Genomic DNA, 27,029 nt, shown 5'->3' on the forward strand with positions numbered 1-27,029 from the left:
ATTCTAGTCCCATCTTTTAGAAATGAAGGCAAAATACAGACTTTTTCAGACATACGAAAGCTGAAAGAGCCCATTGCCAGGAGACCTTCTTCCAACTGAAGGAAAATGATACCGGGTGGAAATCTGGAAGCACACGAAGACGTGAAGAGTGCTGGGAATGCTAAACATGGGGAAATATAAAACTTTTTTTTTACTTTAAAAATATTTTTAAAAAGCTATTTGACCATTTAAAAAAATAAGTGTGTTGTGGGTTTATGGAAAATATAGGACAGCAATAGCACAAAGGCCAGGAGGGGAGAAACGGAAGCTTGCTGGTGTAGGTTTCTTTCACTGTATGTGAAGTGTTAGAGTATCACTGAGAGGTAGACTTACAAAGCTGTTCACTACAGACCTTAAAGCAACCACACACACAGTCTCTCTCATACACACACCCTAAAGGCTACAGACAATAAGCCGACAAAAGAGAGAAAATGGAATCATAAAAAATTGTCAAGTAGTCAACCGAAAAGAAGGGAAAAGAGGATATATAGAACAGATGGATAAATGAAAAACAAATGACAAAGTGGTAGATTTAAACCCAACCATATCAATAATCACATTAAATGTAAATGGTCTAGGGGCTGGCCCTGTGGCCGAGTGGTTAAGTTTGTGCACTCCGCTTCCATGGCCCAGGGTTCGCCAGTTTAGATCCTGGGCATGGACCTACACAGCACCCATCAAGCCATGCTGTGGTGGCATCCTATGTAGAAGAACTAGAATGACCTACAACTAGGATATATAAACTATGTTCTGGGGCTTTGGGGAGGAAAAAAAAGAATATTGGCAAGAGATGTTAGCTTAGGGCCAATCTTCCTCACCAAAAAAAAAAAAAAGAAGAAGAAAAGAAAAGTAAATGGTCTAAACACCCCAATTAAAAGACAAATAGATAAGAGGAAGTCCCATTTATATGTTGCCTACAAGAAATACACTTTAAAGATAAAAAACAGTTAAAGGTAATAGGATGAAAAAGTTATACCATGCTAATACTAATCTAAAGAAAGCTGAACTGACTATATTAATATCAGATAAAGTAGATTTCAGAATAAGAAATTTATTGCTAGGGATAAAGATCATTTTATAATGATAAAGTCATCAATTAAAAGGACACTGATTCTAAATATTTATGCACATAACAACAAAGCTTCAAACTACATGAAGTAAAGCTGATAAAACTACAAGGAGAAATAGATGAATCTGTAATTATTATGGGAGATTTTAACACACTTCTCTCAATAATTGATGGAACAAGTAGACAGAAAATCAGTAAGGATGTAGAAAACTTGAACAACACCGTCAATGTAAATTGACCAAATTGACATTTAGAGAACACTCTGCTGGACAGAAGAATACACATTCGAGTGCACGTAGAACATTTACCAAGAGACCATATTCGGAGCCATAAAACAAGTCTTGATACATTTAAAAGAATTCAAATCATGTATTTTTTATTTTTTTTTACCACAGTGGATTAGAAATCAGTAACAGAAGTATCTCTGGAAAATCCCCAAATATTTGGAAACAAAATAACACACTTCTAAATAAGCTACGGGTAAAAGCAGAGATCAAAAGGGAAAGTGTTTTGAACTGAATGAAAACTGAATACACAACTTTCCAAAATTTGTGGGAGGCAGGTAAAACAGTACTTAGAGGAAAATCTGTGGTACTAAAAATGCCTAAAGTAAAAAAGAGAAGAGGTCTCAAATCAATGATTTCAGCCTTTATGTTAAGAAACTAGGAAAAGAACAGCAAATTAACCCCAAAGTAAGTAGAATAAAAGTAATAATAAAGATCACACCAGAAAATAGAAAAGCCATAGAAAAAATCAATAACAGCCAAAGCTGCTCATTCTTTGAGGTTAGTAAAATTGATAAACCCCTGCCGGACTGGTCAGGACAAAAAAAAGAGAAGACACAAGTTATCGGTATCAGGAGTAAGAGTTGTTACATCACTACAGATTCTCTATAGATGTTAAAAGAATAATAAAGGAATATTTTGAATGACGTGAAGCCATAAATATGTTATCCCAGGTAAGCAGACAAATTCCTTGAAAGCCCCAAACTACCAATACTCACTGAAGAAGAAACAGATAACCTGAATAATTCTGTATTTTAAAATGAACTTAATTAAAATACATTTCAACAAAGAAAACTGCAGTCCCAGATGGCTTCATTAGTAAATTCTGCCATACATTTGAGGAAGTAATAATCCCAATTCTACAGAAACTCTTCCAGAAAATTAAAGAGGAAGGAATATTTATCAGCTCCCGCTGAGATCATCTCTACCCTGATACCAAAACCAGAGAAAGTACTTAGAAGAAAGACAAAGCTACTGACCAGTCTCCTTCCTACACAGAGATGTAAAAGTTCTTAACCAAATTTTATCAAATCAAATCCAACAATATCTAAAAAGGAATAATAGGTCATGACCATGTGGGTTATCCTGGGAATACCAGGATGGTTTACCATTCAAGGCAGTGTAATTCATTAATAGTTTAAGAAGGGAAAACCATATGATTATTTCAATAGATGAAGACAAAATCCAGCATCCACTCCTGTTGGAAACTCTTGGCAAACTAGGAATGGAAGAGAACTTTCTCTACTTGATTAAGGATTATTATGAAAACCTAACACCCAACATCATATTTAATGGTGAAAGACTGTGCTTTCCTCCTAAGATTAGGAACCGGGCAGGGATGTCTGCTCAGGATCACTTCTATTCAACATTGTGCTGGAGCTTCTAGTCACTTCATTAAGGCAAAAAAAAGAAATGAAAAGCATCCGTATTAGAAAGGAGGAAGTAAAGCCGTCATTATTCACAGATGACATGATTATGTAGACAATCCGATGGAATCTGTAAAAACACTATTAGAAGTAATAAGCTGAGCTTAGCAAGGTTATAGGGTACAAGATCAATATACTAAAATCAATTGTGTTATTAGCAATATACAGTTAGAAACAAAAAAATTAATAATCACTTCAAAAATATGAAACGGGATACATTTGATAGATGTTTAAGACTTTTGCATTGAAAACTCAAAAACATCACTGAGAGGAACTTTTAAAAATACTGAATAAATGGAGAAATATACTGTGTTCATGGATTAGAAAACTCAATATTAACATGCCATGTTGCCTTAAAATGATGTCTAGATTCCATCCCAATCAAAATCTCAGCAGGCTTTTTCTTTTTCCCCTTCAGGTTAATATAAAACTTATTTCTAAAGTTTAGAAGTAAGTTATTCTAACTTATCCTAAAATTTATAAGGAAAGTCAAAAGACCTATAGCCCAAATAACTCACAAAAAGAAGGAAAAATGTTGGAGGAATTATACTATCTGATTTCATGTCTTACTACTATAAAGCTACACCAATCAAGTTAGCGTGTGTGGTATTGATATAGAAGTTGACATATATATTAGTCGAAAACAGTCCAGAAATAGACCTAGACATATGTGTTCCATTGATTTTTGGCCAAGGCATTTTTGGGGGAAGAGGTGATCTTTCCAAAAATGATGCTGGACCAATTAGATGCAAATAAATGAACCTCAACTCTTGCCTCCTACCGTATAAAAAAATAACTCAAAATTGGTCAAGACCCAAATGTGAAAGCTGGAACTAGAAAACTTCTGAAAGAAAACATAGGAGAAAATCTTAGAGACTTTTATTTTGGTAAAATTTTCTTAAATACAGCACAATGAGCACCAACCATAAAAGAAAAAAAATTAGTAGGACTTCATTAAAATTAAAAACTTTTGCTTTTCAAAATATACTGTTAAGAAAATAAAAAGGCAAACTATAGACTTGGAGAAAATATTGTAAAACATATATCCAACAAGGGACTTGATTCTAGAATAATGACTTCAAAAACCCAAACTCTTACAACTCAATAATGACATACAACCCAATTAAAAAGTGGGCAAAAGATTTGAACAGATACTTCACCAGGGAAGATATATGGATGGCAAATAAACACATTCAATGAGACTCGTCATCACTAGCTTTTGGTGAAATGCAAATTAAAACCATAATGAGAGCAAAATACGCTCACTAAAATGGCTAAACTTGAAAAGTTTTATTAATTAAAAACCAAATTTTGGCTGGGATGTGGAAGAAGTGGAACTCTTGTATGTTTCTAGTGGGAATGTGAAAAGGTACCACTTTGAAAGATGGTTTGGCAATTTCTTGGAGAGTTAAATACATGCACACCGTCCAATCCAGCTGTTCCACTTCTAGGTGAAAGTGTGTGTCCACGTATGCGTGCTCATAGCCTTATTTGTAGTAGTGCAAAATGGGAAATGACCTTTTTCATTAGGAGGTGTTCGTTCTTTTTCTCTTCCTCTTCAAGCATTTTTATTTGTATTTCCACTAAAGCTCTCATCTCACGATAACATGTTTAATGTCTGATCCAGCTGCTTTAGTCCTGCCCTTCTCAGTGCTGCAGAGTGCGAGTCAGGAGTGCTGGATTCCAGTCCCAGCTCTTGACGCTGGGCTCACCGATTGCCTTCTTGGGACTTCAGTGTTCTTAACTGCTGACGGAAGGGGTTAAATTATATGTATTCATTCATGAATATTTCTGAGTCCCCGCCATGTGCTAGGCACTCTTTCAGGTATTGGCAACACAATGAAGAAAATAGGCTGTGGTCCCTGCCCTCGTGGAACCAGTATTTATTAATCCATTATGTGCCAGACACTGTCCTAGGCTTTGGGAAGACAAGCTATAGTGTCTTAATCTCAAGAAATTTATGAATTGGTAGGGAAGAGAGACCAGAATCAATAGAGAAAACCATAATTGTAAAAAATGTTATGAAGGAAACAGTACAGGGGGAGACCTTTCTGCAGAGGGGACACTTGAGCTGAGATCTAAAGGAAGAGAGAGAACAGGGGCTCTTGTTGGTCTCTGTCATCATCTCTTCTCTCAGAAGTCTAGCTTGAACCTAAGACAGTGATTTGATTTCTTCGACTGTTGGCATCTCTAAATGATAGCAGCTTCATGGAGCCATCTTCACCTCACGCCTCTCTTCAGGGGCTTTCCATGTCTGGTTTAGGAAATATAAATGGCAATAAGTTAAACGGATTTAATTCTCCTTTCTGATGTTTAATTAATACTTTTTTGGCCCATCTTTCATAAGTGAATGAGAAACAAAAAGGATCAAATGAACGTGCCCTGGTAAACCTAAGCCAGAGGTTTCACTTGGGGTTTGGGCTGGCAGATCTGCACTCCAGAGAGGTTTCCTTTGGCGTGTGGTGTTTTCAAAGTCAGAAAATTTCACCAAACCCCCAGACTTTTCAGCATTTATATTTAAATCTTTAGGTGACCAATTAGAACTGAGCGGCAGCAGCCCCTTTAATGGGGTGCATACTCTCAGATCTCACAGCCCCCTCCCGTTTGACCTGCTTCACTCACTCACTTATGTCACCTGGCTGGCTCCCCGTGAATTGTTTGTCTGAGCATCATCTCAGGAGGTTTTTGTTTTGTGTTTAAACATTATGCCTGGCACGAGTCTGCTGCGAGCCTGATCTACTAGTACTGGGCTGGGTGATTCTAATGTGCAGCAGGTGAGAACCACACTCTAAGACCTCAGCCCTGGCTGTGAACACACCTTGTTACAGGATTCACGCGGGAGCACGCACGAGCGTGCGCTGTCAAGAGTGGGGCCTTGTCCTGGTACCTTCTTATTTACCCTGTCCCTGGATAGTAGGCACTTGAAATGCTTGTAACATAAATGAATAAGTTATATTTTAATTTTGGTGTATATTTGACCTCTAAAAAGCAAATGTATTTAAAAAAACACGTTTCCTAGTTCAGCTGTGTGGGTTTCTTCCCCCTGAATTCAATAGATAACACAGTCGTCTGGTTTTAAAATCAAAATATAAGGAGGAATACAGTGAAAAGTCTCCCTCCTACTTCGGCTCTCTGTCTGACCAGGGCACCCTGTTTCCTCCCATGAAAGTATAAGCAAATGCAAACATAGGTTCTTGTTTTTCCCCCTTTTTACTCAAAAGGTAGCTTACTAAAAACAATGTTCTGCTTTCTGCCTTCTTTACCCTTGACAAGTCTTAAAGATCTTAGCGTATTAGTAGAGAGATTCCTCCTCCTCTTTTTGGTTGTTTTACAGTTGGAAAATATGTTTCCTTGTTTGGGCATATTATAGTTTATTTAACAAGTACCCCCGCTGAAGGACATTTGGGGTTTTCTAAGCATTTGCTATTGCAAGTAATTTTACGGGTAGTACCCTTGTACGTATGGCCTTTCACACATACACACAAGAGTTTGCAAGGTATATCTCTATGATAAATTCTCCAAGAGGAATTGTTAGGTCAAAGGGTATATGTAATTTTGATATATATTACCAAATTGCCCTCTGTAAGGCTTGTGGCATCAGATATTATTAATTAAAACTAATACTGGTATTTGGAACACTGTTTTAAAGAGAATATTTACTCTGATTTTGTTTTGTTTTCTTTGCTGAGTTAGAGTAGTCACATTGTAGGTTATCTGAATTTTGGTAAGAGTGATAAGATGGTTCTAGATCATTGGTTTCCACTACTGACCCAAACACCCTCAAAGGGTTCTCAGGTTCATATGCTAAACGAACAACAGCTGTGTAGAAAAGAGTGTCTCACACATGTGTGCTCTGTTTCAAGTGTATATAGATGCTAATGTATTTAATAAAATGCCGAATCATTTAATAGTGTTCCTGAATTCTTGGTTGAGCTCGTAGCAGCTCCACATCTTATCAGCGGTTCTGTTGTTTTAGATGTCCCTTGGATTTTGATGGCATGTTAGCTGCATTTTGTGTCTCATCAGTTTTTTCAAAGCAGCTTAGTCTGCAGGTATAACAGAACCAAAAGACTATGCATATACTACGAGTGTCTATTTGAATATTTTGTAATAAAGTAACCTTTCTCTTATAGATATCCCTTTAAGGACCAGCCTGCCACCACCATTCAGAAATTATAAATATGGTAACCAATTTTTCTTATTCTTTTAAGACATATATTAATATAATTTCACATTACTTTTATGTTGATATGAATTTAAATTTGGTTTTCAAAATGAGTTTACTACCTGTAAATAAAATCCAATATGGAAGTTTATGTAGAAATATAAGAATTGTAGTCTATCGTTAAAGTAAATTGTAATAGTGTAGAGAAGTGGCCTATTGGTGAGGAACAGCATATTTGGCAAACTGTGTCTAAAATGAATTTCTTTGCCAGGTAATCAGAAAAGGAGAAGTGATTAAAGACTAGGAATTGAAAGAAGAGATTTAACATTTTAAATGCCAGTAACTTGAGCACATTATATAGTAATTTTATATGTTGCAATTGTTGATTTTAAAATGTACTAATAAGGGGGCTGGCCCCGTGGCCGAGTGGTTAAGTTTGTGCTCTCCGCTGCAGGCGGCCCAGTGTTTCGTTGGTTCGAATCCTGGGCGCAGACATGGCACCGTTCATCAGACCACGCTGAGGTGGCGTCCCACATGCCACAACTGGAAGGACCCACAACTAAAATATACAACTATGTACCAGGGGGCTTTGGGGAGAAAAAGGAAATAAAATAAAATAAAATGTACTTAACAAGGCAAGAAGCTAGGTTTCATTATTTGTTATAAAGATGGTATAGTTACTAACCTTCAGCATAGTGACACTCAGCAAACTGAGACTTCCCTTGAGAATTATCATGCACTTAACAAATATTTCTGTTAATTGGTGCAGACATTTTAAGGTATAAATTTTTTATTACCTTACCGTAGATCGTCTTTTGGAGTGGCTTTTAATTCTGTTCCCGTTTGGTAGAGCAACTTATGACCTGAAATACTTTGAAATCACAGTCTTCCCCGTGTGTATGCATTTTAATATCCAGAGCCTAATTGTGAGGTCATCAGGGGTAGTCAAGCAGAAGCTGAAGGCGCTGAGTGAAAAGTACTTTGCTTTATTGGACTTAAAGAATTTACATACTAAATATTGAATAAGAGAAAGGAATTAAAAGCATGATTAAGTAAATATGAAACTTCTCAATTTTGGCTTTATGGCTTTCAAAGTATAATGACTTGAAACAGAACCTTAAACTTGAATCAACCTACAGATGCCATTTCCAATTAAAATAGTTACAAATGGTTTGCCTTTTGGCATGGTGTGTTTGTGTATTCAACCTTATGTTCCTTGTAACCTATTTTGAAAGATAAGTTTTAGATCATGAAAGCACCAGAATATCTGACTGCTAATCGTCTTGGCAGTAATGTACCTTTTATATTATTCCAACTTATTAACACCTTTTTCTCCTAGTATTTCTATACTATTCAGATGAATTGACAGAAAAAATGAATACATTTATCTGTGAAGAAATTTGAGAACCAGTGGGTTTGGACTTCAAGTGACTCTGTGTTTGGCTCTTTAATAATCTTCTGCTTTGTGTTCAACAAGAAAGGCTGAGGTGTTTTGTCCTGTGGTAGTGGTCCCTGCTCTGTGGGAACACAGCACACGACTGTTGGGGGGTGGGAAGGGTACCAAGTCAAAATTCAGTTTTGCTAGTTGCTGTCTCTGTGCCCTGGGGTAGCGGGCTGGCTCTCTTGGGCAGGCCACCTGGAGTCTGAGATTTCTCAGAGCCCCTCCTCGCAGTTAATTGGTGTCTACGTCTATTACTGATTTACTCTGACCAGACTGTGTGGGAGGCTGTCTTATTTTTAAATCCTTATCACCTATGCATTGTGCGTGTGTTGTGTGGTGCAAGGCTCTTAATCCTATTCGTTTCATAAGGCTGTGTAAGATTAGATTAAACAATGCGTGTGTGAACACGTTAAACACTACACCAATGTAAGATGATATTTTTATTTTTATGAGGTTACTTTCCTCAAGGAATTTGCATTAAGGAAACAATACCCACAGATGTTGTTTCTGTTAATAATGAAGTTTTTTTTAAAGAAGTAAAAACAAGTGAAAGAGATTATTGAACAAAGAAAGGGGCGTTAATACCACACCTTTTGCTAGCTTATCATTTGGTTAGCTTATCATTTCTCTTTTCTTACCCTCTTCCCAGTTTCTGTTGGAGAGAAAAATTGGGTGAAAATTTCTGTTCAAAGCATTTCTTCTTCTGCCAAAAAATGTGCCCATCTTATTGTGGGGTTGCAGAACCTTTTAGAGCAAAGGTATTTCTAATTTCAAGACTCATTAGCAATATATATAGAACAGGATTAACATTTGGTAGGGTCAAACTACATTTTGCAGGTTGACTCTAACAGACTTTAAGCAAAGTCTTTTTGTTAAAAAACACCCTACTATTGGCTTCTCTAACTTGTCTCCAATCATAAACTAGTATCTATTTATAATGAGAAAATGAATGTAAAGGTCAGTCGGAATGATAGGTAATACAAAAGTCACTTTTGTTTATTTTCTTGTGTACATTGTAAGCTTATTTTTAGTAGTAATTGTAGCATATTTATGTTCCTAACATGCCTATTTCACTTAGGTTAGATTTATTTTTATTTCTTAACAATGCATAGTTATAGTCCTAGGATTAGGCTGACCTTACTTAAAAATTACAGTGGATGATGGAAAGTTGACTATCTAAAATAATGGGTAATTCAGAGTGCTAGTTCTTAACTGGGATAGGTGCCCTGTTCTTCTGTATTGTTAGAACATAGTTGAATCAAGGTCTGTTGTTTAAATAGATCCTTTCATTTCATTTCACTCTTAGAATTCCTCACTGAAGCTAACGGCATGATTGATAGAAATGAATTTTAGTTGAAGGTTAATAGTTTATTCAGATATCATAATACATGTAGTCATAATATGTTAATTAAATGATTAAGTAAAACTGAGTGAAGATTTGGAAGCTTTCTGAATTTCAACCTGTTGAATATTCTATTATGTAACTAAGACCTGATTGTTGCAGAGTTAGAATTTTACCCAACGTGGAGAAATTACTGACCAGAAAAGCACAGTTAGCCTGACTTCAAGATAAACAGATTGAGGAGTGAAGGAGGGACTGACTAGTAACGCAGATCGGATGGTGTGAGCTGGTGCACTATTTGAAAACCAGCAGGCAGATTTGGGGATTCTTGCCCAGATTACCAGTGATCCTTGATAGTGTTTGAATTCTGAGAGTAGTAACAACTTGTCATTTTGATCATTTGATCTCCTGTCAGTGTAACTATTGAGAAATTAGTAGAGTTTTGAACTGCTTTTGTTAATATCTGCCTGAATTTAAGACATTTAAAAATTTTTTTTTTTTATTTTTTCCTTTTTCTCCCCAAAGCCCCCCGGTACATAGTTGTATATTCTTCGTTGTGGGTCCTTCTAGTTATGGCATGTGGGACGCAGCCTCAGCGTGGTTTGATGAGCAGTACCATGTCCGCGCCCAGGATTCGAACCAATGAAACACTGGGCCGCCTGCAGCGGAGCCTGCGAACTTAACCACTCGGCCACGGGGCCAGCCCCTAAGACATTTTTTACATTATTTGCTAATCACAGCCTGTGGGAACTCCAAAAGACAGGGCAGTGTAATGTGGTTCACTTGTCTTCTGTTCTGAGGGGAAATGTGCTGAGTTGACTTCAGGTTATGGCACCTACACAATTGTGTGTCAGAGATGAAGGCTTTAAATATCTTTATACAGTTATCTTTAATTTTAATGATATGCAAAAGTAGTTTTTCTTTTACTGTATACTAGATTCCTAAGTGAACCTGGTCATAAGGCAGGGACTTAAATTTCTCAATTTCATAGCCACGCCCCCATCTCACTAATTATTTGAAATGAAGTTTTAGAATAATCTTTGTAAAAAGACATCTTGTTTTTTTCTTTCAGATAAACTAAAGATTATTCATCAAGCACATAAATCAAAGGTATGTTTCATATGTACAGTATCTGGAACATAGCAAGTAATCAATGTTGGTTGACTTAGTGGATAAATGAATAAACACATGTACTTCTAAAGTATTTTCCATTATAATAGCATTTTTTATTTCGTAGGTACCCTTTCTACAGCCTTCTTTTTCCATTAAAGAAAAAATTCTGAGTCATATCTGTTAGTAATAGATCCTTTAATAAAGTGTTAATTTAAAAAAAAGCATACATGTTATATATCAAACAAATATTTAACATAAAATAAACATAAAACTTGTAAAGTACATTCAGGTTACATGTAAAGGAAGCCACTTATTACCTGGCAATCCACTCTCTTTGATTTTCTTAATTCTGTACCAGAAGAAAAGAGCCAAAAGCAGATAAAAAAATCTTCTTGTTCTGGCTGGACTCTTTGTGTGTGTAAGAGAAGGCCCAGCACTGTGGCTCTTGGTAAGAAACCTCCTAGTTCCACAGAGGGCATGGCCTGCAATTCTAATGTCATCTTGTCCCAAAGAGAACTGTTTGTTTATGTGTTTATCATGTGTTTACATTTCTGTCTTCTTGCTTTCTGAGAGTAATGTTTTTGTGAAGCCACAATCAAAGGTCAGCTTCTCAGACAGACATACTAGAGTGGTCTTTTCTTCTTGAATCTCAGTGATCTTGTATAGACTCCTCATTAAAGCAGTAATCTTACTCTATTATACAAACTACTCAAGGACAAGGGACCGTATCTTAGTCTTCCCGTCTCCAATACCTAGCACAATGCCTCATTCATAGGGATGGTTCCATACAATTTTTGAATGAAGTGTTTATTTATGAATTCACTTAATTTCATTCTCTTCTCTAGTCATAGATGCCCTCCATAAACTCAATCAGCTTTCAAATAAATGTATACCAGGGATTACAAGAAACAGGCGTGAGGGTATGTCTGTTGGCTGTGAATTAGTAACTTAAAAAAATTGTTTTTTTCCTGTAGCTGGAAACAGCCCATGTTTATTCTCTTATAGTTCTGGAGGCCAGAATTCCAAAATCAGTTTCACTGGGCTGAAATTGAGGCGTTGGCAAGGCTGCTTCTTCCCAGTAACTTCGTTGTTTTATACCAAGGATTGTATATACAAATTTGACAATGTCCATCGTCAGATGCCTTACATTTAGTGCTCACGTGTGTCTGAGGCTGTGGTGTGGAGTCTGCACTTCGTGTGGATGCTAGAGGTCCCTCCACTGTATCTGACCAGACTCCATACACTTTGTCTTTTGCGGACCAGAAGTGTTTACAACCTTGTCTCTAAACTGTGGGGAATAAGAAGCTTGGTCTTATTGTAGAGGGGGGAAAATGTATATAAATATAAAATAAAGCTAAAAGGAAACAATGTGCTCTTTGAAAAGGTTGTCAAATAGAGTGTGTCTGTCATTCTCAATTCATTGTTGCATTTTTACATTGTTGGGCTTGTTCATATGCTCATGTTTCCTAAAAGGAATAATTAGTAGATTATTTATCCTAATGAAGATCTAGTTCATAATATTCAAATAATCAATTTTATGACATTTTTAAAAATCAGTAAGTTTTCGTCCTATAGTTGGAAATATATTAGAATTGTTTCTTATATTTAAAACACGTTCCATCCTGGTATGTTAGAGTTATAAAATTAGGGCTTATTTTTCCAGTTGAACAATGTATTTATTTAAGGAGGGGTTCCGAAAACAAATTAAGTCACTTAGAATGTTTCTGGAATCTGCCTTATAAACTTTTATCTAACCATAACCATTCTGGTTAAGTACAGACTAGGTATCTTGGGAATGATTCTTCAAGTTTCCTCTTCAACTTTTATAAAGAAAAGGATCAATGTATTTTTACTGATACAATTCTAAAACTTCAGAAAAACTTCACCTACATGTGCTCATTTGCGCCTTGTCCAGCTCTCACATATTTTTCTACTTTCGCCATCTGCATTCTGTTCCCTGTGTGCAGGGCCTATAAGCATCACTGGCCTAGCCTGTCACTTTTCCAATCCAGCTGTAATTTTAATCTCCTTCCTCAGCCAAAGAGAGAGACTTCCAAAGAAATCCTGTGTCTTAAAGAACTTGTTCACAAAAGGCATTTTCCCCATTTCCCCAATTTTCTAGGTTTACAGACTTTCTTAATTACAATTATCAGGTGTCTACAGAAATTTCTTCCCGTCATCATGACAAAAAGGCTGTCTGGATACCTTCCCACCAGAGCCTCCTGTTTAGACTATGAGCCCAGTGTTTGTTGAATGAATGAATCAACAGTATAGGGCAAATAATTACCATAATATGATTTATGGTTATCAAGAAAATGTCTTTGTGTGTATATTATGGATTGTAATCAGTATGCTATTTGTAGAGTCAGAATAATTCCTATTAAAATGATTTGAAATAAAAACTCTAATTTCTATCTGCTATTTTATGAGTTTGGAAACCAGATAGCTATACTTGTTAAAAGTTTATGAAAGGAAACAATCATACCCTGGAATAACCTTATAGGAAATGTGCAATATCTTTAAGAAGAAAATTTTGAAATGCTAGTGAAGATATTCAGTTGTCCAGACTCATCAAATGAACTCTTAAGATCTGTGCATTTTATTTGTGTGATATTCTACCTCAATTAGACAAAAAATAAAACATGCGATTGAAGGACTTAAAAATGGAAATGCTTAGGATATTTTGGATGGGAACATGCAGCAGCATGAAAATGTCAGTTCTATTTTAGGTAATTTGCAAATTTAATGCTACCTCAATAAAAGAATAACCAGAATTGTGTATATATACATATGAATATAAACTAAGGAGAGTTGGTTATAAACCTAATATGCAAAAAATAAATAATGAAGAATAGTCAGGAAAAAGAAGAGAATGAGAGTGACTAGTCCTAGCATCTATGAGACATACTATAAAACTTTAGTAATTAAAAATAGTGTGGTACTGTCATGTGAACTGTTAGTTCAGTGGCACAGAATTAAAAGTCCAAACATAGACCCAAATATATATGGGAATTTAGTGTGTAGTAAATATGGCATTTCAACTCTATGGAGAAAATATGGAGGATTCAATAAATGGTATTGGGACAACTGGTGGACATCTGGAAAACAGTTAACTTGAATCCATATCCTTTTCTTTATGCCCAAATAAATACCCATTGGATTAGTGACTTAAATGTGAAAATGAAACCTATAGGTGAGGAAAGAGATTGAGTGTGAGTGGATAGTTTGTTCAGGCCAGGTGATGGTGACATGGAGGGTTCATTGTACTCTTCTGTATACATTGTATGTTTGTGATTCCCATAATTCAAAGTTTAAAAAAAATGAAACTAATAAAAATATTTGAAGAAAATATGGACTTTTAGAAGTAATCATAGAGTGAAGGCTTTTTTAAGTATGATAGAAAACCCAGGAACCATAAAAGATTGATACATTTTACTTTGTTAATTTATCCAACAAACATTCAGCACCTTCTAATAAGAAAACACTCTAAGAAAAATCAAAGAACAAATGAAAACTGGAGGAAAATTTTCTAACATATTACAGAAAAGGCCTAGTTTTCTTAGCATATAATGATACTCTACAATTTTATTTTAAAAATGAACCTACAAGTCCATTAAAAAACAAAGTAATCACAACTTTACTCATAATAAAATGAATACAAATTAAGAATACACTTAACCTATATCTATTAGGTTGGCAAAGATCAGAAGGTGTTTTTTTTTTTTAAAGCTTCAGTGCATGATCGTGTATCCTACTTGTTAGTTTTTAGTTCTCTATGTGAGCCGCCACCGCCACAGTATGACGACTGAGAGATGGGTGGTGTGGTTCCATTACCGGGAAGCGAACCTGGGCTGTGGTGGTGAGAGCCCTGAACCTTAACCACTAGAGCACCGGGGCCGGCTCCGAAAGTGTTAATGATACACCGTGTCAGCGAGGGTGTGGGAAACAGGTACTCTCAGTGATTGGTAGCATTAGCCTAAATTGGAACCACTTCTCTGCAAAGTAATTTGGCAAGAATTGTCAAAATACAAGTCACATGTGCTTTCTGACCCACCAATTCTACTTCTAGGAATTTATCTTACAGATAAAACTTGTATCTATGCAAAATGATATACGTACAAGGATATCAGTTACAGGATTGTTTATGATAGCGAGATTGGAAACGACCTAAATGTCTATCCACAGGGACTGAGAGAGAGGGAGGGAGGGCGAGAGGGAGAGAAGGGGAGAGAGAGAGTGTGTGTGTGTCCTTTCAATGGAACATGCTGCAGCTGTCGTAAATTATGAAGCAGCTCTTATACTAATTTTGAATGATTTTAAGAGAAAGAAGATGTTAGAACACAGCAGATAATATGCTGCTGTTTGTGTGAAAAAGTCTACGTGCACATCTTTGCCTGCGTGTCCACGTACAGAGGTGGTCTCTGGAAGGAGACACAAGAATCAGTGCAAGTTCTCTGGAGGAGAACTAGGGAGCTGGTGGATAGGGGTGGGAGGAGACTTCTCTCCCTCCCTCCATATGTACTTGGAGAATTTTGTATCATGAGTATGTATTACCTATTCTAAAATGAGTTTTTTTCCCTTTTAATCTGTGTGCTCTGGAGCTCAAGCCCCTGTGCTCTCCAGGGGGTGAAGTTGTGACCCGTGGAGCGTGGCTTCTGGGCCGTCTGTTTTGGCCCAGAGAGGCCTTTCTGCTGCCTCTTCCTCTCAGCCTTATTCTAGCTAACCAGCTGTGTTCTGGTTGATAAGTGGTACTGTGTGCCCAACTAGTGGTCACCTCCATGGGCTGTTTAGGGGCAGATATCATCTCAGAATTCTCTCCTGTAGTTATAATGTTTAACTGGATTTGTAGATATCGTTGGAGAGCAAACTCATCCACCCCCAACCCTGAGAAATGTTACGGTTAATATGATCAGTGCTTATTAGATGGGCAAGGTTTTCAGAGATGTGGACTGTTGGCCATTGATGTAAACTTGCTTCTCTTGGAAGTCAGACTGGCAGAGCTTGGACCTCAGTCCCGTGGCTGACCAGCCGTGTACTCTGGGCCTATATATTAACCTCTCTGATGTCTCCTGGAATGTTGTGAGAATGAGATGAGACGATGATGCTGGTGAGGACGACAACAACAGACCAGTGACAACTAATGTGGAGAATGCTTGCTACGCGACTCACGCTGTGCTGTGGGTCTTACATGCTTCATCTCATGTCATCCTCGCCACAAGGCACTAGAGAAGATGCATTCTTTCCCCCCTTTTTCACAGCGGAGGAAAGTGAGTCTAAGAAAGGCTGTGTGTTTGTTGAGAACACACAGTTGGCATTGGTGGAGCCTGGATTTTCACCCAGATCGAGCTCCAAGGCTCTGAGCTGTAGCCCTGTCTCCCCAGTGCCTTACATAGTGTGTGCACCTAGGAGGTACTCTGTCCACTTTGCTCCTTACAGTAATGGGAGTAGAATGTGACTCAGATTATTGCTCTGACCCACAGTAACAATTCTGTCTTTGAGAAATCTTGCCAAAGATGAAATACCTGTAAGTACTGATAAACTGCAGATTTTCTTTCTTTCTAGACTAATGAACTTGTGTTGAGTTTGGAAGACGACGACAGACTCCTGTTGAAAGAAGACGGCACTCTGCAAGCAGCTGGAATCGGTGAGAAAGAGCGCCGGGCGGTGCTGGAGGGGGCTCTTGCCTTCCCGGGCTGTGTGGGGACGCCTGGCTGATTATATTTGGATAACTCAGTGCAGAGTAAATGCTACCCTTGGCACTCTTTACACCTCCTGATAATTATTCCGAGGACGAGGATGAGAATGATGTACATTCAGATCATTTGACTGAGGGCAGTGGATATCTGCTCTCCAAATGCTCGCAATGCAAATAGTTCTTCTAAGAAGGTGTGCTCAGAATTCTGCTGAGGGTTATTTTAAGTGATTGACAGGTTATTACTCACTTAATAACCTACTTACTCTTATCAGCATCATTTGAACTGATGGTTTGAGAGAAACGGACCTGGTAGAACTAATGTGGAATAATGAAGTGAGATGTTGTTTGTCTAACACGCAGCGTGCTTTCTGATAGTCATCCAAATCACTCAGGGCCGACCCAGTCATGGAATTTCAAATAGGAGCCTAGTGTGTGCGGTTGAGAACTTGCCCGATTTAGCCTTTCAACCTGGAATATACATGTAGTAGTTCTGTTTTAAAGAAGTGCTTTGTGACACATTGTGTGACCATTAGATGTCACTCTAATTCTACTTATATGTGCACCTAAAGATGATCTGGCAAGAGGAGTGAGGATTTTAAGAGAAGTATGAGCAGGTGAAGGCATTGTACCTCTGACACATGTTTGTGGTCAGTGACTCTAATGAAATCACACAAGCACGTTTATAATTGTTTGTCTGCACTGGTTAAGGAGCACTCTAAGTGAGGCCCGTATTCGAAAGGCTTCAATGTTTTGGACAGATGTTCTGTTGAGTTATTTTAGTCTCATATGTCAGGAATTCACTTTTGAATGACACATGAGGCTTAAAGTCTGTTTCTGACATATCTTCCAATTTAAATAGGATTTTAAATAACACGTTTTGAAATCTTAGACTTTGTTTTCTGTGTTTGTCTACACCATTTGCTAGATTTGGTGTCTTTCCATATTATGAATACATAAGATTGATTGCTATTATTTGAAAAAACAGTTGTTATTGTGGCACTTATTTCTTCAGATGCTATTATATTATTATAGCAGGTGGCACCTGTGTTACTGAGGCAAGTGGCAACTGGAAGCTAGCCCTGCTTGTTGTTGAAGCATAAAAATATAATGAATGTAACAGACTGGTATTGATTGTAGGAATTGACAGACAGCTCCATGGGAAAGACCAGAAAATCCAAAAACAAACTAAAAAAGTAAGATTTTGCAGTATAATAAAGTTTTGACATCTCAAATAAGTGGGAAAAGTATGAGTTAGCCAGAAAATGATGTCAGGTCCATTGCCAAAGCATGCAGGAAAATAAAATTTAAATTCTTATCGCAATTTTTATTCTAAAATAAATTCTAGTTGGATTAAATGTCATAATGGAAAAAATTTTTTAAAAAACGTTGCTCAACTGTTTCGTAATCTTGGGGAAGAGAAGAGCTCGCTAAGCATGACCTTGAAGGCAGAGCCATCAAGTGGGGAGGAGTGATAGATCTGACCACATAAAAACTAAAAAATTGTGAACAGAGTTAAAGGAGAAGCAATGAACTATGAAAAACAATTGCAGCATATATGACAAGTAAAAAGTTATTAGCCTGACATTATAAAGAGCTCTTATAATCAGTGTGAAAAAGATAAACAAGAAATTCTACTGGTAGAAGAAATAGGTAACATATGAAAAATAGTTCAGCCTTATTAGAATGAGAGAATGCATATGAAAATAGAAGCTATTTTATGTCGTATATTAGTCTGGTGGTTAAGAGTTAGAGACTGGGGGCCGGCCTCGTGGCATAGTGGTTAAAGTCCAGCGTGCTCTGCTTTGGCAGCCTGGATTCGCGGGTTCAGATCCCAGGTGCAGACCTACACCACTTGTCAGACGTGCTGTGGTGGCGACCCACATACAAAATAGAGGAGGGGTGGCATAGATGTTAGCTCAGAGCTAAGCTTCCTCAAGCAATAAAAAAAAAAAAAGAGGAAGATTGGGAACAGATGTTAGCTCAGGGCCAATCTTCCTCAGCAAAAAAAGAATTAGAGACTGGAGTCAGAGAGCTTGAGTTCACAGCCTGATTCTGCCACTTACTCTCTGGGTGACCTTGGACAAGCAGTAATTATAAGACTAGCAGACATGCAGAGAAGTGGTTTGCACCCAAGGCAGTGTTGGGAGATGGGTACTCTCTTGTACTACTGTGGGAATGTTTGTGATCTCTAACTTTCTGTAGGTCAGTTTGACCAGTAAGACTTTCACAAACTTAACTTTCTGTCATGTCTATTACCAACCAACAGGAGTGTGCTTCCCCAAGCTCTGTGACTCCCCTGAGGTTGTGATATGCCTCAGAGGGGTGGCGGGGTCTCTCTCGCCTTCTCTGTCTGGGAATCACTGATGTAGAGCTTTATCTATCGAATGGAAATAGAATATATTCTGTGAACTAGGTTTTAACCATTTAAACCATTATTGTTTAAAATGTACATATTTACATGTCTGTATGTGCATATGGAGAAAAGATCATATACCGAAATTACAGAAATGGTTTCTCTGGGTGGTGGCATTGCCAGCAATTGATTTTTCCTTTCTCCTCCATATTATGTAATTGCTTTTGTAATTTAAATTATAGAGTTTACATGTATCACTTGTAAATTAAGGAACCAATTTTAAAGAATGAACTTCTAAAGTTGGAGAAAATTGAATGAAGGCTCTACATTTTACTTGCTTCATGACCTTCTGTAAGCCGTTTATCCTCTCTGAACTTATATTTTGATTTCTGTAAAACAAAACAAATAATTAAGCCTGTTTTGGAGGGTTGTCGGAAAGGCTGAGTAAAAGAATGGATATGGAGGCGTCTGGAGCAATGCGTGTAAAAACCTCAAAGATACTTCTTTCATTTGGAAACCATTTGGAGAAGGCAATGGGCAGCTGTTTGAATTTAATTAAATAATGAGTTGGTTTAATTGTCATTAATTTCAGACTTATGTAATGACCACCTATAAAGGTGAGAATCCAATCCCTCTTTTGTTGTCCTTGTTTTAAGGCCAGAGGTCTTGGATCAGAATCAGAGCCTTTTCACGGGTTCTCCAGTAGAACTTCAAACTGCCCCCGGCCTTGGCAAGCCCGCAGCCCTGGTCAAGGGCCCCTTCAGTCCCTGCCAGGAGCATGTCCTCTCCTGCATGTGCCTTGTTGTTGCCTAGAGCAATGTTGGCCGTACCCTGGAGAACAAGCCACAGTTACACGCGGGGAAGGAGGTCGTGGTCCTTGGAGAGCAACAAAAAATTCTAAGTGGGAGCAGAGTTGTGAAAGATGATACTTGAAGTGTGTGATTTTTCTAGAGAATTTTCCCTCCCTTCGTGCTGTGTCTGGTTAGGTTTTTTAAGAGGTTTAAGAGAAAAATTCTAAGTCATCACTCTCTCCCTTTTTATCACTTGATCTTGCTGTAGAGTTGTCACTCTGCTGTCACAGCCGGTTGCCATGGGAATAATGCCAATGTAACAAATTTATCATTATGACTTTTCTGCAAAATTCATGAAAGGAAAAGAAAGATTGTGAGGGGGAAGTTAGGTGAACGAACTTGTTTGAAGATTTCTTTTCTCACAGAGCAATTCTCTGGTTCCTTCCCTGACCTCTTATCTGCATTGCAGATCCCAATTGTGTATTCTCCGCCTGACGAGGGGGAAGTTTTTGCTTGCGGACTTGCTGCTAAAACACATAAGTCAAAAGATTTGGTTTGTGGAGGGAAGAAGCAGGCTTTACCTAGAATTGTTATTTATGATTTAAAGATTCTTACCTTGTTATTAACAATTGTAGTTTTATGGACTAATTCCCCTAAGTAATAAATTGGCATGTAAGGTTTTTGGCGATACTTTCTGTCTTTCATTTTGCTACATTCTACTACTGTTATCTTTTGAATCCTCTCTGGTTTAGGAGAGAAATTGTGGCAGGGGAACTCTTCTAAAGCCAGCTGTGTTTTGTTGGAAATATTTTAAAATAAGATAGAGTGGGCCAAACTGTAAGTGCTTATCTGAGGGAAGAGTTCGCGTCTAGCCAGGTGCTGTAATAAGTCCAAAACTCCTTTGTGGTTTGTTTTCATTTTGTGCGTCACTCCTGTCGTCTGTCCAGGACTAGAACTCTGCCTCTGTGCCCAGCACCTTTTGGTTATCTCGGATGGACAGCTAATATTGGAGGCTTCTCCGGCTCTCACTTCTTTATCAGGATCGTGTTTGATTTGTGTTTGCTTGAAGTTCGGGTCACCTTCCCATTCTTTTTGTGGGTAGTAATATCTTAGGGCACACATGCTCTCCTCCTTTGACGGCATGTTAAGGTGGCTGTCCTTCACCTTAACACAGAAACAGCCATAGTCCGGTCCTCAGTGAAGTAGGGAATTTGGGGGTCCAGAGCAAGGGGTCAGAATGAACCTCCCCTAGATTGCTCCTCCCTTTTCACCCTCCCCTCGCTGTGGTTGGAAATCACAGTGTTCATCCTGTCAAAGGTCAGATTTATTTCACTGTTTGTTTTCTTCAAACTGGAGTTTGAAATCTCTGCCAACTGATCTAAAACAGACATTTGAAGCAAATATGAAATAAACAGCACAGAAGTTGGGGCTCTTCACTGGATTGTTGACCTCCTTTGGCAAAAACTCAGAAACAGAGCTCAGCTGTGAGCGCAGTTTTGAATGATTTGTGGATTAGGATTCTGTGAAACTTGAAGGGATAGGATACACTCCTGGACCAGGAGAGAGGGTGAAACATTGTCCTTTTGGTCTCAAATTGCTGCAGAAGCCACACCTTGACCTGCCCGTACTTTTTTTTTTTTAAAGGAAGATTAGCCCTGAGCCAACTGCTGCCAGTCCTCCTCTTTTTGCTGAGGAAGATTGGCCCTGAGCTAACATCTGTGCCCATCTTCCTCCACTTTATATGTGGGACGCCTACCACAGCATGGCTTGCCAAGCGGTGTCATGTCCATACCCGGGATCCCGGCCAACCCCGGGCCTCCGAAGCGGAACGTACACATTTAACTGCTACACCACTGGGCTGGCCCCTACCTGCCCGTACTTTTATTGCCAATAACCTGCGATTATCATCACATACAGCCTACCCTGGTCCTTCATTACCTGTACCACAAAGTCAGCACACAGGTCTCATCTACTTTCTCAGACGACAGTTGCTGGACCATACACTACTTTCGTGCTGAGTAGTATGAGACTAGGTACTCAGAAACTACGCAGTAAATCTTTGTCCATAGGTGAGTTTACTGAGATAAGTTCATGGAGGAGTTAGTTAATTTAATTACACTTAATTTTTCTTAAGATTTTACATTTGATTTTTTTTCTTATATTCTTTTACTTAAAGTCATTATTATTAATTTCCTGTTGAAGGTGTGTGTGTGTGTATGACCCATTTGGAAACATTATAAAATTATTAATTACATATCCAGAGTTCGAATGTCTGGCTTGTGTTCATTTCATTAAACTTGTAAGGCAGTATTAAAATGATCCACAGATGTATTTGGAGGGCTCTTACTTGATTTCATTTGACAGTAAGACAAAGGGATGAACTGGCAATGTATTTATTGGATTTTAGATTGCACATTCATTTCAGATTCGCATGCCAAGGCACTGTGCACCTGAGTGCACGGCCGCCTGCAGCACATTTAATTTAAAATCAGGTGCCCTAGGGGACCGGCACACGGTAGACTTCCTGAGGGTTCTTCCGGAGCCATTTTAAATAGAATTGGGGAAGCAAGAAGTGAAGGGATAATGATGAAAAGAATGATTATGTAGAGGTCTTGAAAATCTTTCATAATTCGTTTTCACTTTAATTGGCAAGTAAATTTGCAGTGTAAGGACATGAAATCATTCTCTCCAACATTTTCAACAGTCTTACAGACTTTAAAATCATCGTCTTCTATTTCTGTTTGAGGACCACAGTACTGAAGTTTAAAATCCATTTTATGTCTTTAAGTGCTCAGGATGACTTTTAATTTATATGTTGTTTTCCAATTTGTTAAGGGTGAAAAATTTTATCAACCCAGCGTATTTGAGTCTAACCCATTTGTCAATCTAGTTTTCTTGAAAAAATGCATTTGTCTGAAAATAAAATCTTTACCTTAGATGATCTGCTTTTGAGCCTGTATAATGAGAGATGGCATAAATACTTTACATAAATAATGGATTGATCGATCAGTTAATTAGACCCAAGAGAACCTATATGACTGACAAAGCGTTTTTGTTTTGACCTTTCTTTACATCAGCTTATTCTGAACCTATTATTACCGTACTGAAGAGCTGTATGATGTATTAGTTTCTCAAAAGGGGTGCAGATAAATGTCAACTGCAGTAAGTGGACATTCTAATTACAGTTCGCCTGTATGGAGCCAACTGCCGTGTGGGCAAAGCATCATGTGAAGGTCTGTATGTAAATAGCACATCTGCAGAAAACGCGGCATCGTGATTATTAAGAACAGTGCTTTTGCTCCTTCTCCATTAGGAGGATGATTAGAGTCACTTGCAAATTATATAGGTCTACCTTAGGGCTTGCTTCCCTTCAGAAAAGGAGCTTTTTATATAGAGGACAGATCTCAAAATATCTCCTCTTTGAATATTGAATTTTTTGTAGCCCCCTTTGCAGCATTTTATTGACTCCAAGTGTGGAGCCTCTTAGCCGTTCTTTTAAATGCTATTTTCTTGTAAAATTTAACCGTCCCTTAACTTACCGTTTGCCTGGGGTGCATGTGCTTACAGCCCCTCCTCACTGATGCCTAGTTCCTCCTGCTGTGTCTCGCCCCTCCACCCCCAGGCTCACTGTGACAGGAGTTTGCAATCTGATTTTCATCAAGGTAATCCTCATTTAATCTTAAAGATGTAGTAGGACTGGAATGAGGATCTGAGACCATGGGTGATTTTATTTTCTTCTTTCAACATTTCTGTATTTTCTCTAATGAGCACGGGTAATTTTTGATTGAGAAACATTAAATTTGGTATTCTTCAAACCAGCAAAAACATTTTTAATGAAATGTCATGCTGAGCTCTTTCATTCTTTTGTGATAAATTCCAGTGATGAGATGAGCGTTGTAGACCAAGAGACCGGTGGTAATTCTTGGCATCCTCCCTTATCCTATTTATTTGGCTTGAAGAATTTTGCTTGTCTGTTTTTAGAGGATATGTTAATTGAGTGATCAGTATTCATTACAAATAATCTTGTCTGTTTTCTTGTCGAGATTCTGCAGGCCCTTTTGCTCTTTCAGTAAACGCTAAACAGACTGTATTAACTTCTGGTTTAATTTAAAAAACGAATGTGCAACTTGTTGGCGCAACACCTTAAAGAATTGCATGTTTAATAATTGGAAGGCTTTCCATCAGATTTGTCTCCAGTCTGAATTAATAATGTTGCTGACTTATTGTTTTAGAAGACGGAGTCCTTGACCTGCTAGGTTGAAAGCATTGTGACTGCTCTGAACCTTTGTGGGTCCTGTAGCTGTGCCATGTCCCCTGTGAATAATTAGAGGTATTTGAAGGTATTGCGGTGGAAGCCAATTTGTGTCTTTCGCTTTGCATATTGTTGAAGCCTCATGAATTAATCATAAGCAGGCAAAAAATTAACTTCTTCAGACACATATTTTGATGGGTCATGAGGGAGAATGTAAAGTGATCTGTAAAATATTCTACTGATCCTCTAAGTATTAAATTATTATACCTACAGGCTAATTTCAGAGAAGAAAAGAGTTTTTTCTCCTCCTTCAGTAACTGAGTAGCAAATTTGAAAAAAATACAGGTTTGTTATTTTCTAGGACTGTTAGGAAGAGTGTACATGAGCAATTTTATGATTTCCTGAAAACCAGATTCTTGTGTTAATTCTTGTTTTTAATTTCTTTCGCTATTTTTCTTTTCACTTTTAAGTTATTTGAATTCTAGGTTCTTATAACGACAACTCATACTTCTTGTTGATTTGGTGAAATGTGAAACCAGACAAATGACTCATCTTTCTCACTTTAGGCGTCTAAAGCACTGAATCAAATATGGACTTCCATACTTGCTTAAAAGCTAGTTTTACATTAAAATTTTTTTCCCCTTTCTGCTTTTCTTTTTTTCAGCCAATGAAACTGAAATTGCATTCTTCTGTGAAGAAGATTATAAGAACTTCAAAGCTAATCCCGTTTCATCCTGGTGAAAACCTCACGAGGCTTCCTTTTTGCATACCTATATTAAGCTCTTTATTCCACTAGTGAGTTTTGAAATTGACAAATAAACCTAAAAAATTAATCCCAGACTCTGCTATTTGAGCTAAAATCTGTGGTGTTTTTTCTCTCTGCAGGGGTCATTTTTTCTTTCTTTCTTATTGTAAAATAATATACTTATTAGAAGAACATTTGATGTTTTTTAAATGAAAGAAAGTTATTCAAAAATCATCATGGAATATTGGTTCTTTAGTCATAATTTGTTTTCCTGAGATTAAGGGTTACTTTGATGGCTTGTATATTGGGTTCTTTAAAAAGATGATAAGACTAAGGTCATTCTGTTTATTCTGTATTTTTTCCATAGTTTCTAATTAGAGCCACTGTTACTCTCTTCAGCTAGCAGAGATCTTAAGGGTCTCTTATGACCATCAGTTCCATCTTTTCGCTCACAGTGATACACACCACTATACGTGAAATTGAATTGTGTATATTTTAGGGAAGTTTTCTGATGTAAGAGGGTTTCTTCTTTTCATATTTCAGCCTACACAAATAACATTGCTGAAATGTCTTTGTCTGAGCTGTGTTTCCTGACCTCAGGAGCAAACTATAATAGAACCAAACTCATTTATTTGGAGAGAGAAGGTAGCAAGCTGTTTGCTCTTCTGGAACAAAATTGTTCATTGAGACCAAATCTAAGACATGGAAGATACATTGTTTCAAAATAATGTAATACTTCTGGTTCCTAATAATGGCTGACTATCAGTGCTGAAGAGTAGTAGTTTCAGAGGGTTCTCTCAGCCAGCGTGTACCTAATCCGAATTCCTAGAGGGGTTAATTTGCTCTAGAATTACTCCATGAACCCTTAAAATTGCCAGTAGGGCAAAATGGTTCCAATATGGTAAAGGTTAACTTAAGAAAACTCATTCTTTTTAAAAAATCAACTTTCACAATCTAGTTAACATAATCCGAAGATACTCTGCTTTGTTGAAAGATTTAATAGAGGCTTATTAAAAACAAATTTTATTTTATTCCTTGTATCATTCATTAAACAAAGTACTGAATGCACAAATGACCCAGGAGTTAATAAAGAATAAAATAAGACACACTTTTTGCCTCAGTGAGTAGCGAAAGATATATAAGCAAGTAATTTTAATATAATAGCAGTGACAACTGCTATGGAGGCATTGATGATGGGGTAATTAATTCTGTGTGGGATTAATTTTTATTTTAAAAGAAGTACCAGTTGCGCTTTGTCTTAAAAGATTGCATAGGAGTTTCTGCTTAGTAGAAAATAAAGGAAAGGCTTTTAGGAAGAGGGAATAGCAGATGTAAAGGCAAAGTACTGTGAAAAAGCTGAAGGTTTTCAATAGAAAGTACAAGTATCAATGTCCTGGAGTGTAACACACTTGGAATAGAGTGGAGGAAGATAAGGCCAGAAGGGAGGTTGAGCTGGGCCTTACAAGTCGTGCTAAGGAGTTGGAACTTTAGCGGGTAGTGGGAGCCAGTGGAAAGATTTGAATCTGGTAAATGACGTGGTTAGATTTGTATCTCAGAAAACGAGCTTGGCAGCAGTGTCCAGACGGCAGAAAGACCAGAAGACGCTCGTCACAGACCAGGTGAAGACTGGAAGGCCTGAGCTAGGGCACAACAGAGGAGAGCAGACCTTGGGAGAGTGGTACCATTTGGTCATGCAGTAGATGGCAAGCACTGTGTTAGGTACCTTACATATATTATCTCATTTCGTTTTTATCTCGGCTCTTCAGTCTTGATTGTATCATATCTATTTATAGATGAGGAAATTGGGGCCCAGAGAGGTAAAGTAATTTACTCAAGGCAATGCAGTAATGTGCAATGTGATTGGAGCTGGGTCTGTCTTAAAATCCTGACCCATTCCGTCCTCTGGCCTCCCAGTAGAGGAGTGAGGTGGAAGGACCAGTAGGAGTTTTGGAACTTGGTGAATGGCCGGGTGTAGACGGTGGAGGAGAAGGCGGTGTGGAGACTTCAGTGATTCTTGCTGGAGTGAGTGACTGGATGGATGGCGACAGCATTAAGTCAAATAAGGAATTTAATAAGTGGAAGAACAGGTTAAAGCATATTCCATCTGTTCATTTTGCAGACATTCAATTTACACACTTTTTTAAGTAAAATTAAGTATATGTACCTGTAAATTTTCTTTTCAATAAATAATGCAAAAACATATATGTATAATCCTTTATTTGGTGTATTTATTTTCTGTATTAGAAAGTTACATATAGGCTTTTCCCCCCCTTACAAACAGATGTAAAAATCAAAAATAGAAATATATTATGA

At 37.7% G+C, this 27,029-nt stretch overlaps 1 protein-coding gene across 6 annotated transcripts in view; it reads left to right on the top strand.

Annotated features, from left to right (window-relative positions):
* The window catches only part of C4H2orf76 (chromosome 4 C2orf76 homolog), a 68,476-nt gene extending 43,669 nt beyond the window's left edge, over nt 1–24,807 (top strand). For 4 of the 6 annotated variants that reach the window (XM_046658487.1, XM_046658488.1, XM_046658485.1 and 1 more), the window contains exons 4-7: nt 6,953–7,003; nt 10,840–10,877; nt 16,443–16,524; nt 24,636–24,807. In XM_046658487.1, coding sequence (XP_046514443.1) covers nt 6,953–7,003; nt 10,840–10,877; nt 16,443–16,524; nt 24,636–24,712 — 248 coding nt within the window. In that variant the 3' untranslated portion in view covers nt 24,713–24,807. Of the gene's footprint in view, nt 1–6,952; nt 7,004–10,839; nt 10,878–16,442; nt 16,525–22,796; nt 22,953–24,635 lie in introns of all 6 variants that reach the window. The other 2 variants (XR_006888222.1, XM_046658490.1) reach the window with 2 other exon arrangements.
* The last annotated feature ends 2,222 nt before the right edge of the window (nt 24,808–27,029 follow it).

This window comes from Equus quagga, chromosome 4 (assembly GCF_021613505.1).
Source record: "Equus quagga isolate Etosha38 chromosome 4, UCLA_HA_Equagga_1.0, whole genome shotgun sequence".
NCBI lineage: Eukaryota > Metazoa > Chordata > Mammalia > Perissodactyla > Equidae > Equus > Equus quagga.